At 40.1% G+C, this 13,738-nt stretch overlaps 7 protein-coding genes across 7 annotated transcripts; 2 read left to right on the top strand and 5 right to left on the bottom strand. All coding sequences in view use genetic code 12, as the record gives it.

Annotated features, from left to right (window-relative positions):
• Window positions 1–456: 456 nt before the first annotated feature.
• Window positions 457–978, top strand: NAT5 (peptide alpha-N-acetyltransferase subunit; the record flags this gene model as incomplete). The annotated part of the gene is made up of 1 exon (XM_036809081.1): window positions 457–978. The coding sequence occupies one exon, from the start codon at window positions 457–459 to the stop codon at window positions 976–978; it is 522 nt and encodes a 173-aa protein (XP_036665754.1).
• Window positions 979–1,046: 68 nt separating this feature from the next.
• On the bottom strand, window positions 1,047–3,080 carry CPAR2_202260 (protein-transporting protein; the record flags this gene model as incomplete). Its single annotated transcript, XM_036809080.1, has 1 exon — window positions 1,047–3,080. One exon carries the CDS (start codon window positions 3,078–3,080, stop codon window positions 1,047–1,049), a length of 2,034 nt encoding a protein of 677 aa, XP_036665753.1.
• A 222-nt stretch (window positions 3,081–3,302) lies between these two features.
• Window positions 3,303–5,075, bottom strand: ADE17 (bifunctional phosphoribosylaminoimidazolecarboxamide formyltransferase/IMP cyclohydrolase; the record flags this gene model as incomplete). The annotated part of the gene is made up of 1 exon (XM_036809079.1): window positions 3,303–5,075. The coding sequence occupies one exon, from the start codon at window positions 5,073–5,075 to the stop codon at window positions 3,303–3,305; it is 1,773 nt and encodes a 590-aa protein (XP_036665752.1).
• A 685-nt stretch (window positions 5,076–5,760) lies between these two features.
• RPL15A (60S ribosomal protein eL15) lies at window positions 5,761–6,375 on the bottom strand (the record flags this gene model as incomplete). Its single annotated transcript, XM_036809077.1, has 1 exon — window positions 5,761–6,375. One exon carries the CDS (start codon window positions 6,373–6,375, stop codon window positions 5,761–5,763), a length of 615 nt encoding a protein of 204 aa, XP_036665751.1.
• A 1,157-nt stretch (window positions 6,376–7,532) lies between these two features.
• On the top strand, window positions 7,533–9,176 carry CPAR2_202230 (RNA-binding snoRNP assembly protein; the record flags this gene model as incomplete). Its single annotated transcript, XM_036809076.1, has 1 exon — window positions 7,533–9,176. One exon carries the CDS (start codon window positions 7,533–7,535, stop codon window positions 9,174–9,176), a length of 1,644 nt encoding a protein of 547 aa, XP_036665750.1.
• A 42-nt stretch (window positions 9,177–9,218) lies between these two features.
• Window positions 9,219–11,996, bottom strand: CPAR2_202220 (mismatch repair ATPase; the record flags this gene model as incomplete). Its single annotated transcript, XM_036809075.1, has 1 exon — window positions 9,219–11,996. The coding sequence occupies one exon, from the start codon at window positions 11,994–11,996 to the stop codon at window positions 9,219–9,221; it is 2,778 nt and encodes a 925-aa protein (XP_036665749.1).
• A 256-nt stretch (window positions 11,997–12,252) lies between these two features.
• Window positions 12,253–13,677, bottom strand: EAF7 (Eaf7p; the record flags this gene model as incomplete). The annotated part of the gene is made up of 1 exon (XM_036809074.1): window positions 12,253–13,677. The coding sequence occupies one exon, from the start codon at window positions 13,675–13,677 to the stop codon at window positions 12,253–12,255; it is 1,425 nt and encodes a 474-aa protein (XP_036665748.1).
• Between the last annotated feature and the right edge of the window lie 61 nt (window positions 13,678–13,738).

Below are 13,738 nucleotides of genomic sequence, written 5' to 3'. Positions count from 1 at the left end.
CATAAAAGTTACCCACCGTGTACATCAGCCCGGTTCAAGAGGCTCTGAATCTTACTATCTGTAGTGAAAAGCCTTTCGCTGAAAAAGTATACGTTACGCAATTTGCGAATTCCATTGTGCTTGACAACAACTCCTGCTTCGTCTGCACTTATAAGGTGATGTGTCTGCAGTTCGATAAATGCCAAGAATGTAATACTACGATTCATCGCATGATCGTAGTTTCAAATGGAGAGAAGATGGCTTGTCATTGAAATTGAACACTACAACGACTCCGTTGCACTCATCCATCCTGATATTTGTACAGTTTATTATTCTTATCTAGTGTATCGAGAAACCAGTCCATTGCAAAGCGACTTTTGTTGATGCAAAAAAGCCGAAAAAAAAAAAAAGAAGCACTCGAGTGCAAATAAGAGTTTGGAACCTGCAACACCTTTTTTGGTCTTACCAAAGTTTCCAATGGGTAGAAACATTATAGCATTAGACGACCTAACGGTCAACAATCTTGGGGTTTTCAAAAAAATCAATGAGGTTTCACTCCCCACAGCATATCCAGAATCATGGTACACGGCATCGCTTAATTCTTCAGACATCATTGTCCAACTCGCATTCTATTCAGAGTTGCCCGTGGGTGCCATCAGAGCACGCTCCTTCAACAACAATCAAATCAAGTCATCCTTTGCTGAGGCACTCAACTCAACAACATTGCAAAAAACACCCAATTGTATATACATTGAAAGTTTTGCCGTGTTGGAAAAATACAGAAACTTGGGAATAGGTTCAGAGTTGCTTTCATGGGTTATTGAAGAGACAAAAAAGAGATTCATTCATGAAATTGTTGTTCATGTACAAGCGAATAATGAAAAAGCTATAAGCTGGTATTTGAAAAAGGGGTTTGTAAAACAAGATCTTGTCAAGGATTATTACAAAGAACAGGGCTTGGAATCACCAGATGCATACATACTAAAGCTACTGGTTTAGTCAAAAAAAAAACTAGGCTCTTTTATGTATTTGTAAGGTACAGATTTAGCTCTCTATAAAAACGATATTCAATCCGCTTCGTCTTCGGTATCGGTATTGATATCAGTGAATACATCCTCATCCTCTTCATCGTCAACTTCTTCAATCTTGTCAGACTTCTTTGACGTTGCCTCTCCTCTCAATGCTGCAAGGGCACCTGCTAAACTATCCTCCTCTGGGTCCGAAATATCACTATCTGAATCCTCTTCCTCTTCTTCCTCATCGGAATCTAAATTTTCACTCTTTTTCTTCTTTTCCATCAACTTCTTGACGCCCGCTAAACTCTTTTCCTGAGATGGTGGGACTACTTCCAAATCGACTGGAACATCAACGTCTGATCCATAGTATGCATTATTCTTCATGATCAATCTGTAATAATACTTCCCCACATTACCCAGTGCTGCAGGTAGTGGGATTTTGAAGGTGCCAACAGTCACCTTCTCACCATTTATCCATTCCTCTTGAGTCAAGTTCAAATTTGAAAGATCAATGTTTTCCAAAGCATACGCTTTGCTATTTTCGACCAACTTGTTCTCTCTTTGAGCAATGATATAACAAGTCCAACTACAACGCACTGGTTGTGGGAAATAGGGTGTGAATGCAAATGGTAACTTTGGTGCTAAATCATTCACACTAAATGGATTTTTCATATATTCCAAAGTTTCTTCATCCTTCAACCTGTCTTCGTCAATCTCAGGACATGACTTTAATTTCGGGGACTTTACTAAAAATTTGACCGAAATGTGTCCACTAGAGTTTGGGGTTACTGTTTCCTCCCCTGGGACTTTCACCTCTGCTTCAATGATTCGAAGCGAGGGGATCAGTGCGGCTACAGACATAGCCCTCTTGAACTCATCATAATCCTTAATACCCAAAGCCTTCTGAGCCTCAGCAGGCTCTAGCGCAAAAAGTTTTCCCAACTTCTTTACTTGTTGTTTCTTGATGATCTCATCATCAACAAAGGGTAATTGTAAAAGCTCTTGATATTTGCCATTTGGGCTGACGGCTTGCAAAACTGCCTTCTTCAAATCTTCGGCAGCAATTATAGCCTCTTGTAATCTAAAAAACAATGCAATATCAATAAGTCCATCAATCAAATGTGGCAAAATAGCAACCAATTCTGTTTTGTTCTTTTCTCTTTTCTCATCATCGGTGAATTCACGATTGAAATGGTTATATACTAATTCCTTTCGCTCCTTGATTGATAAGTGGGGCAACAAAACATTGACATCCTCACTATCCAAAATGTGATCAAGAATCACATCCGGAGTGATCACTTTTGCTGGATCTTTGTCTGCAAGCTTACGAACAATGCTAGCAGCAGTCTTGACATGTAACCCCTGTTTAGTATAGCTCTTAACATTGTTCCACCATTTACCAACAATCCACGGTAATAAAACACCAATAAGGGCAAAATATGAAATCACAACCAAGGATGAATATTTACCCTCGACAAGAAACTTGGGAAGGGCAATACCATGAGTTGTTGGTTGTTCACCATCTGGATGACCGTATTTAATGAAATTTTCCCTAGTAGCTTCATCGGTTAACGCCTTATAAGCGCTAGTCAAACGAATGTACTCCTGTTCCATTTTCAATCTTGCTTCCTCTGTGAGATCTCTTGGCAACTTGTCTGGATGGTATTTCAAAGACAACTTTCTGTAGTGACTTTTGATCTCCCTTTCACTTGCGGTAAATGAAACATCTAATATCGTGTAAGGATCAAACAAGCCAGACATGTCCGTCTCTTTAGTCAAGTACTTACCAATGAAAAGCACTGCACTCCAACCAATAATCAAAACCAAAAGGGTCTTGTTGAAGATCTTCAGCGACCTCTGCTTCCTTTTGTAATCATCAAGACTTTTTAAGTTAGGGACCTTGATTGTATCTGCATTTTCTGTAATTGCCCCCACGACTGAGGCATTCACTTTATGTGGATCTGAAGAAGCCAATCTAGTTGCATACTTGATCGTCAATGGTATCAAGACAAATGTCAGCAAAGCCAATACAAAGAATGGCCAGGTTTCACCTTCCTCATCGTAATTGTACTCTGACGAAGCCATCTTTTATTGAAATGTGTGAGCTAAAAAGTCCTTTCTCACTGCAACCAAAAGATTTTTCGACTGTTGTAATTTTTTTTCCCTTCATTTTTCGGTTGACGTGTCTATGCGCCTTTTCACTTTTGTCTCAGGATCAACCACACACCTCCACTTTACGAATAATTATAAATAAGCATCATGCTTTTTGACCATATACAAATATACACAATACGCAGTACAATACGATCAATGGTGGAACAAACGGATTGGGTTTTCGACGTAAACTATGTCGTTGGCATCTGCAGCGTTGAAAACTGCTTTATCCATAACTGACCCACTTGGAGCGGCAATAAACTTGACGCCAGATCTTGCGGCTCTGTAAACATTGTCTGGGAATGGGAAGAAGGCATCTGAGGATAATGCTACATTGTCCAACTTTTTCAACCAATCCTTTCTTTCCTCTGCGGTTAATGGTTCAGGAATTTCTGCGAATTTAGACTCGTATTCCGATTTTTCAGGCTCTTCGGTTGGAATTTGATTGGAAACGTATAAGTCAATGGCGTTGGACTTCTCTGGTCTCTTTACACCCTTGGCCCACTTGAAGCCCAAAACTCTTGGATGTTGTCTTAACCACCAATTGTCGGCTTTGTCACCGGCAAGTCTGGTACAATGAATCCTGGATTGTTGACCGGCACCCAAACCAATAACCATACCATTTTTGGCGTAACAAACTGAGTTGGATTGAGTATACTTCAATGCAATAGTTGCAATGGTCAAATCAACCGCACCTTGTTCAGTCAAATCTTTGTTTTTCGATACGATTTCCTTAAAAGAGGATCCTTTGATGATAGCATCATTTCTCTTTTGTTGCAAAGTGACTCCAAAAACTTGTCTGTTTTCCAAGTTTGCAGGAGTAAAGTTTGGATCAACTTGCAATATGCAATATTTACCGCCTTTCTTTTTCTTCAAGAGTTCTAAAGCTTCGTCAGAGAAACCTGGTGCAATAACACCATCAGATACCTCTTTAGAAATGATTTGTGCAGTTGGCTTATCAACAATGTTTGAAAGAGCGATAAAGTCTCCGAATGATGACATTCTGTCGGCTCCTCTAGCTCTAGCATAAGCGTTGGCTAAGGGAGACAAATTTTCAATGTCTTCAACGAAATAGATCTTCTTTTCAACATCAGACAATGGTAAACCAACAGCGGCACCAGCTGGTGAAACGTGCTTGAAAGAAGCGGCAGCCGGTAAGTTCAATGAAGCTGATAATTCTTTAACCAATGGCCATGAATTCAAAGCATCCAACAAATTAATATAGCCTGGAGATCCATTCAAAACTTTGAATGGTAACTCTCCCTCGGAAACAAAAGCTTGCGCTGGTTTTTGATGAGGGTTGGCTCCATATCTTAAAGGTAATTGTGAAACTCCTTCAGCATATTGCTTTCTGAAAAAATCTGAAATGGCAACATCATAATCAGCCGTGTGTTCAAATGCTTTTAATGCCAATCTGTTTCTAGTCTCTGTAGTAATTTGGCCATTTTTCAATTCTTTAAGAAAGCCTGAGTAATCCTTTGGGTCTGATAAAATTGTAACTCTTTGGTGATTCTTAGCTGCTGCTCTCAACAATGTAACACCGCCAATGTCGATTTCCTCAATGGCTTCATCAACAGTTACAGCAATTTTTGAAACTGTTTCTTTGAATGGATACAAATTACAAACGACAAAATCAACCTTTTCAATTCCTTGCTGTTCCAAATCTTTCTCATCGCTGTCTAGATTTCTTGCTAAAATACCCCCATGGACAGCTGGGTGCAATGTCTTGACTCTTCCACCAAGCATTTCTGGTGCGTGAGTGATTGATGAAACATCCTCCACTGGGAAACCTGCTTCACGTACCAATCTTGCTGTTCCACCGGAAGCCAAGATACGGACATTGGCATCTGTTAACCCTTTAGCGAGGTCCAAAAGTCCGGTTTTGTCGTAAACGGACAATATTGCGGTTTGCTTGTGGTCAGTCATTGATGATGAATTCTCTCAATTGAATGTGATAGTGTGTCAAAATAGCAGCTTCCTGTGTAATCGCAATAATTTTGAAAATCCAAATGGATAAAAATGTGCAATAAACCTAAACCTAAACTAATTGGAGAGTGGAAATCCCAACAAAATTGAATATCAAAAATTGGATCGAAATCTGATGCCAGGGCAATAAAAAATCGACTTTTCGGATTTTTGAATTTTTTTTTTTCTTCTGCTTTTAATGGGGAACACAAAAGATGTGTGGATAAAGAAAATCTAAATGTCTCTATTCAATATGTACAATATGTAAGAATGTCGCAATAGAGAAGAAAATGTCCCACTGGTCTTGATGAATGTCGTTTTAAGACGACTTTTTGTGTTACACCACATTATTGTAACTAAATTAGTCTAATTATTGGTGATTGACTCTGGTACGTTTTGATGGAAAACTCCTTCAACATCCCTTCATCTAAGACCCAGTTGTATTCTCATCAGTCAAGCAGTAATAATACTCCTGTATCGATGTTAACGAATTTTTCTTCGTTCAGTTTTCCTTACACTATCAAAATAGAAGTTCATTCAAAATATGTATGGCAACGTATTCACTATTCTCTACGCACTGACTATCGACAATATACATATAATCGAACAATATAAAGCAAAAAGCACCTCACAATTGAAGTCAAACTTAATGTCTGTATCTCCACAAAGACAAGGTGTTGTGCTTTTTCCAAGTGTGTCTTCTACCAGCTCTGGTCTTGTTGTACAAGTGACCTTTGTTAATACCTCTGGATTTCTTACCAGCTGAGGTAAGACCTCTGGATTCTCTGTGTTTGTGAACAGCATTGGCAATCCAGTTGTATCTTGGGTCTCTTCTAATAGCCTTGTGTTGAGGATCAACCAAGATAACTTCGTAGTATTTGTAGGTTGAATCTTGGTTAACCCAGTAGGAGTTCAAGACTCTCAAGTTAGCAGCTCTTCTACCAACTCTTTCTTCAGCAGTAGATCTCAATGATCTTTGGTACTTCAAGTGGTTAACACCTTGGTTGGTTGGCTTACCATAAGTAGCACCCTTTGGAACTGGTCTCTTTCTACCACCTCTTCTAACTCTGATTCTGTAGATGACGAATCCTTGCTTAGCCTTGTAACCCAATCTTCTAGCCTTGTCTGGTCTGGATGGTCTAGAAGCTCTGTGGATGACGTTCTTTTGTCTGTATTCCCAACATCTGACTCTGTAGAGGAATCTCATGACATCGGATTGCTTCTTTCTTTGCAATTCTTCCAAGTATTTGTAGGCACCCATTGTTAATTAATGATTTCGACTAGAAGTAGGCGGTGGTGTTGTTGTTGTTAACAAGTCTTGAAAAGATGAGAGAGGGCACTTTTTTTTTTTGAAGTTTTTCACTTTTTTTACTTGCACGACGCACAACTTTGAAAAAGAAGACGAAAAATTGAATACACAAAACAAACCACATAAACGCATAAGTTGGGCACTTGATTCTCAGGAGCACCACAATTGTTGGAAAACAGGGTGGATCATAGTAAAATGGTCATAGCTTAGCCCAGTAATATCGAAATTGTACTCTTCTTGTTCAAAGTATTTATGTAGTTAAGCGTGCGAATTCACATACATATAGGGCTCTAGCCCTGTATTTTATGCTACCAATTGACAAATGCCATGGAACTGTATTGTCAGAATGTTTATTAGTGAAAACCCCCATAATACTTTCTTCCTTCTCTATATCCGACAGCCAGAGACTATATAATGCTACTCAGTGTGCTCAACCGGTGATTAAGTGGTTTTGTTCTCGAAAGATACTTAGGCTTAAGATTCGTTTCTGAGTAAAAAGCTGAATGTCTTATCCCAGAAACACATATTTTCCTCGTCATCCCAGAAATGCATTTCTTTTCATTGATACCCTCGAGTCATATCCACTGTAGCATGAAATAGCTTTATTCCTGCGTTGTGATCTTTTTAAGCGTTGACGATATTTTTTCACATGTTTTTGCAGCCAAACAGGCCAAATAATTTTGCACAATGAGAAACAAAAAAACAAAAACCCTCTCTTGATCAAACATCGTAAAATGAAAACAACCCAACCGGTGGAGCGTAATCGTCTGAAGTAGTGAGAAGATCAGAGCACTTACTTCCGGTACTGTTGTATTCGAAGTTGCAAATATTGGCGTGTTATAAAACATCATCAAAATGTATGAGTAATCCCTTTCCGACTTTTAAATGAGCAATTTACATAGATCCAACATTCAATACCTTTCATCTCGTGTTTGCAAGTAGTTGACCCATTATACTGTCAATGCCTTCACGCATTTAATTGTAAGAGTAACAACTTTTGTGTCATGGAAGATACGCGACCACATTGGAAAACAAAAATATCCGATGCTCATCACATTTGCGGCACCTGGCTCTTTGTAATAACTTGAGTCATGAGCGAAGAAATCATTATGAAAAGTGATCAAAAAGACATTAGTGAGGTTCTGGAAAGTGCCAAATCGGCATCCCTGTCGTTGGCTAAAGCCGCGCCCACTGACAATAACGAGAACAAGGACATCACATACCCACTTTCTGATGATGTCCTTTCGAGTGATCAAAAGGAATCTACTGATAAAACATCACAAACGACACCTAAACGTAAAGATGGTGAGATAAACTTGCAAATTCCACTGCAAACCTCAAGCGTGCTGTTAGAACAGGCGTCAAACAACGAAATGAGTGATCTTGTGCATGAAAACCAGGAGGAGGTTCCACGTGAAGTGGAAAACAATGTTCAACAAACTGAGAGTGCCCAAATTCCAGAAGAAGTAGAGAGCGTACCTACAGACGAAATAGCTTTTTTTATCAATCAAGATCAAAATAACGATATCAAAATTGACGTTCTTTCAGATGATGAGATTGACGTAAAGGACGTTCCTTCTGATGATTCCAGTAGTGATAGCAGTGACAATAGCTCTGGAGAAAGTGATAGCGATCTGGATGACAGTGACGACGAAAATGGAAATGATAATGACGGTAATGAAGGTTGTGTTGACGAGGAAGAGGACACAACTGATGGACCCATCAAGTCTATAAACGAGGTTACAAATGAAAAAGTTCCTACACTACCTGAGAACTACACGGTTCCCGAAAACGCTCCAATTGAAGAGATTGGCGAAATTACTGGTCTTGTTGATAGATCCATCATCATCAAGGCAAAAACATCCGGCGAATTTCGCATTTTAAAAGAAGGTTCGGTCTTGTGCCTAGAAGACAAAACTCTCATTGGTTTGTTGTATGAAATTTTTGGTAGAATCCAGCTGCCTATCTATACCGTGAAATTTAATCTGGATGAAGAAATCGAAAAGTTCAAAGGCACGAAGGGGAAAGCTGTGTATTATGTTGTTCCTGATTCACAATTCTTATATACCGACACAATCAAGCATATCAAAGGAAGTGACGCTAGCAACTGTCATGATGAAGAGCTCCCTGCGGAGGAACAAGAATTTTCAGACGATGAACAAGAGTTGGCAGCAAAGCAAGCCAAAAAGAGGAAGAAGAACAAAAATAAAGTTGTCCAAAAGGAAAGAGATCAGCCTAGTGTGAGTGTGCACAAGGCACATATTCCAGCATACTCGTCAATTACATCATCGAGGTCAACTGACGCGACGAGACGGGCTCATCTTCACAGTCAAACCCCGGCTTGGACCAACCAATCTCATCAGGTTAGCGTTCCACCAACACTTCAAACTTACCAACAAGCTCAACTGTACTATGCACAACAAAACCACTATGGCTCACCTTCGCCGTATAACCAGAACACAATATATGGCCACCCACAACCAACACAATACCAGCGGTACCTGCAAGGCTTTGGTGTGCCACCTCCACCTTCGCAATACGGGCTAGCGCCGGTTCAACTTCAACCAGGTGTTCCTCAATATGGAAATACATCCTATCAACCGACTCCTCAACATCAAACTCAACACTTTGCACCTCAGGTGAATGTGCCGCATAATTCTCAGCAAAATGTTGATCCAGCTCAATTGGCTCGTCTACAAGAGTTGTTGATGCAACAAATGCAGAATCTACAACATCCTCCGCAAAATCAGTAATCTATCAAAACTTTTTTTAGATCCATTTACAAGTGAATAATCCTATAGCAAATCTAATACTTCTTCAGCCTCCTTCAATGTTGACACAGGAAAACCTGCATTTCGGGCAACTTCCAACGCATATGACCTTTCAGTGATTCCAGGCTCCAATGCGTGGTCAATCACAGGCGCCAGATCATCATTAGATTTGACAACTTTTGTTCTGTAAAACTTGAGTTGACTTTGATCAACCCCTCTCATTTCAAGAATTTTTTGTAATTCATTTGCAAAATGTGTTGCGAATAAGGTGCGGCATTTATTGTCCATTAATAGGTTCTTCAAAACGGCATAAGCAATGGCCAACCCTTCCTTACCACTCGTCCCTCGTCCTACCTCATCCACTATGGCAAAAGACTGTGAGGTTGCATTACGCAAAATATTACTTGTCTCGATCATTTCAACCATGAATGTGCTCAAATCGTTGAACAAATCGTCGTATGCACCTATCCGCGTAAAAATTCTGTCCACAATTCCAATGGTGGCTCTTTCGGCGGGAACGTATGATCCTATTTGAGCCAAAATAATCATCAATGCGTTTTGCCTCAAATAAGTGCTCTTTCCACCCATGTTGGGACCTGATATCACCCACAATCTCGCATCCAATCCTAAATTCGAATCGTTGGGAGTGAACATGAAACCAGACTCCTTTAAGCTGGATTCAACAACAACATGTCGACCTCTCAAGATCTCGAGCTCGGGGGTTTTAACAATTTTGGGACATACCCAATTATTCTCATCGGCGATAACAGCAAAAGACGCAGTGACATCTAAAAAGTCTACTGCTTTTGAAAGGGAACGTATCACCGGCAATTCATCTAGAACTTTTGTTTTCAAATCGTTTATCACTTCCTCCTCGATTGCCCTGATAGCCGTCCTTTTGTTACATATTTCGTATTGAAGGGAAGCCCAATCGGGAGGGTTATACAAAAGTGTGCTTTTGTTTTCAGAAGCAATATCAGATTTTAAGGTATCGGCTATTTTCTTTATAGAACTTTTGGATCTAATGTGTATGACATTGACATATTTGCTGATCTGGTCTTTCTTCTGCACAACAATTTTCGAGTCGTATTGGACAAGGGTATTTCTTAAAGAGCTCAAGTATTTGTCTTCCTTTTGTATCAAATGCTCAAGCTCTTCATGCAACGCACTCAAACTCAGATTATAGTCTTTGCGAATACTGCAAACTTCTGGTTGCTCGGATAATGAGCCTATCTCTTCACTGGAGTCCTTAAGAACCTGCTCCGTATCTGATACGCCACTTGATGTAGTTACCTCATCCTCTAAAGCGATGACGTCCTCTTCTTCCTCATTAGTAGCTTCATCCCCAACGATTGCATCCGTAACGGACTTGGCCACATCAAGTGGTACATGGAAATCGTTAAGAAACTCTACAATCACATTGTACAATGGTTTATCTCGCCGGCACTTTTCGTTCAAAAACTCCTTTAATTGGTGCAAGTCATTCATAGCATCAGCAACAAGCTTCAAGTTCGTAACAACGTCGCCCCTTCCTGCTGACAATCTCTGAGCAAGTCTTACAAAATCTGATAGATTCAGTAAACGTTCTTGTACCCCAATACGCAAGTGCTGATCCTTCAAAAACACTTTGACATAATTTTGTCTCTTTTTTATCTCACCCATGTCCAACAACGGTGACTTCACCCATTGTGTCAACAATCGAGTACCTGACGATGTACGGGTTCTTCTTATCGACGAGAGGAAAGTCCCAACCACTGATGTTCTACCTGATGTAACTCTATCTGTGAGCTCCAAAGCTTCCCTCGTCCTTGAATCCATTTGAAGAGTTGATTCGTTGTAATATCTTGTGGGCAAATCCAAAAGTGAATTGGCTTCGGGCAAGTTGACACTGATGTAAGATAAAACCAAATTCAACGCGGCCAGCTCTCGAACGGTCAAGTCTTCAAAAGCTTTCCTCACAGCTTGAACGCCTTCTTTGAACTGAAATTTCAAATCAGAATAGTCAGTACTATGGTATCGTATGTTGTACTTTTTGATTTCCAGTAGAGGTGGATACCATCTCGTCAATGGTATATCACATTCAAAAAACTCCTTTGAAATCAAAACCTCACTTGGGTTTATTCTCGACAAATCTGATTTGAGGTTACCGAGGGTTGTTTGTTGTACAAAAGTTTCACCAACCGAAACGTCTACCCATGCCAAGCCCACGGGTAAATCAAAATCTGCAGAAATTTTGGTCACATTCAAAGGAAATGATATAGCAAGCAAATAATTATTGTTATTATGGTTTAAAAAGGCTTCGTCCACCAACGTCCCTGCACTAATAATTCTTGCCACCTTCCTATGTACCAAATTCTCATTAGTTTTACCTAAGTCGTTATACTGATCAATTTGGACAACGGTTTCCTTGAGTTCGTTTACTAACATTTCAATATATTTGCCACGTTGAGGCAAGGGAAATCCAGCCATGGGTACTTTATGATTACTAGTTTGTTTCTTACCTACCTTGAGCCCCAACATCGGACCAAATTTTTCGGCCTGTTCGAAATACATTTCATAAAATTTACCCACTTGTATCAAGCACACCTTCCCGTGGTGACGGTCGATCAAACGCCTCGCAGTTTCCAACAGCGCAGGCATCGCATCAGTCGTTCGCATTTTACCTGGAACTCTTTCAGTTTTACCACCCCTGTTCCATTTTTCCAATCTCTCAAAGCATCTGCAGCCATTGGTTAAGTACCTAATGTTTAGTCTAGCAACCTCTTCCGCAATTCTTGTTCCATTTAGTAGTAATAATCTCATCCAATGGTTGGGAATAATTATGAGGAAAAATGAAACGCGCAATTCTCGAATAAAAAAGTTTGAAAAGAAAGTTGTTAGATTTTGAAACATGCTCGTGTCGTGGAAAAGAGGACAATTTGAGAGACGAAAGAAGTCACACAATTGAGTCAAGTTGGCCGTAGATGGTCTAAAAGTGGTTATAGTCTAGTGACATGCATATACATAATCCAATCTTTCAATAGCAGTTAGATTAACCAAATTGCCTTCCTTTTCATAATCACCTTTTCCTTGTACTACGTCTTATAGGAGGTGTCAGTCTTTTTGAATCCTGCAGAGCATTAACTCCACGACCAGACCGTCTAACTGCTGTTTTAATAGGTTCAACTGAGCCTTTTTGGGACTTATCGCTCCTCCTTTCCAGTTTTGCCAGCTTTTTCTTGTCAGACCCGTCCTCTGTGGATTCATTCTCCAGTTCTTGTTTCTTAATATCATTTCCCTTTTTTTCACGTTTGGGACGTGTGTCTTCTTCTTCTACGTTTTCAACGTGTGCCTCAGATCGAGTTCTTCTTCGTCCTGTAGACGGTAGGGGGGCAACAGAAGCCGTATTTTTGCCTTTCTTCGAAAATTTCTCAACTGTGGCTTCATCAAGGGGTCCTTCAGATTTGACATCTGATCTCTGCTTTTTACGAGGGGGCTCTCTTGAGGGAGCATCGTGATCTTCAACATGCCTTCGGCCTCTAGTTCGTCTTGAAGGTGCAACATCAGGACTTTCCTCTCCTTCTCCTTCCTCTTTAGCCTTTTCATCTCTCCCATTTTTACCATCTCCCTCTTCTTCCTCTTCCTCCTCATCCTCATCCTTCTGATCTTCGTCTTCGTCTTCTTCTTCGTCTTCTTCTTCGTCCTTTTCTTCCTCATCCTCTTCATCCTCATCTTCTTCGTCTTCGTCTTCTTCGTCTTCTTCGTCTTCTTCGTCTTCTTCGTCTTCTTCATCTTCTTCATCTTCGTCCGCTTCGTCCGCTTCGTCCTCCTCGTTTTCCTCTTGGTCTTCTTGTGCCGCTATTTGTTTGTCCTTCTCGGCTTTAATATGTGGACGCGTTTTTTTATTTGATACAAAATCTAATTTAGCCTCTTGGCTTTCGTCTTGGGAGCTATTGTGCACCTCACTAGTCCCTTCCTTATCTTCGTCCTTTACTGATTCATCGCCAACTGAATTTCTTAATCGTCTTCGAGTTGAATTCTCCTTGCCACCTTTACCTGTTCTGCCCCTACCTCTTTTCTCCAATTCTAGGCTCTTCTGTGCTTTCTCTTCTTTATCGTCTTGTTCATCGGCATTATCAATAAAATCCTTTTTTCGTGTTAAAGTGGGTTTTACTGATTCTTCACCAGCAGTTGTATTGCCACTAGCATTATCCAAACTATCACTGTTGGTAATTTCATCACCGCTGAGCCCCTCAAGAAGGTCAATCTTTGAAAGATTGAACAATTGTTGTAGTTTTTGCCACACATCCGACTCATTAAGTGGTGGTACTAGTGGTTCTATAGATTCATTGATTTTGTTTAAAATAACAGCCATATTCTTGTGTTTTTTTGAGCCTGCTGGTTTGTAATCACACACCAAGCTGAATAACTTTATTTCCTCATCTACACTCCAGGATCTATTCGGTAGGAGCTCTTCATTTTGTCCAGATTCTTTACTAGACATTGCAATCTATATGTATAAGTAAAAGGTGTAGTCCTTCATATGGTAACACTGGATGGTTATT

The sequence above is a fragment of the Candida parapsilosis genome, contig 005809, assembly GCF_000182765.1.
Source record: "Candida parapsilosis strain CDC317 annotated contig 005809".
Taxonomy (NCBI): domain Eukaryota; kingdom Fungi; phylum Ascomycota; class Pichiomycetes; order Serinales; family Debaryomycetaceae; genus Lodderomyces; species Lodderomyces parapsilosis.
The sequence above is the reverse complement of the archived record's forward strand: the minus strand, read 5'-3'. Positions and strand labels throughout refer to the sequence as shown.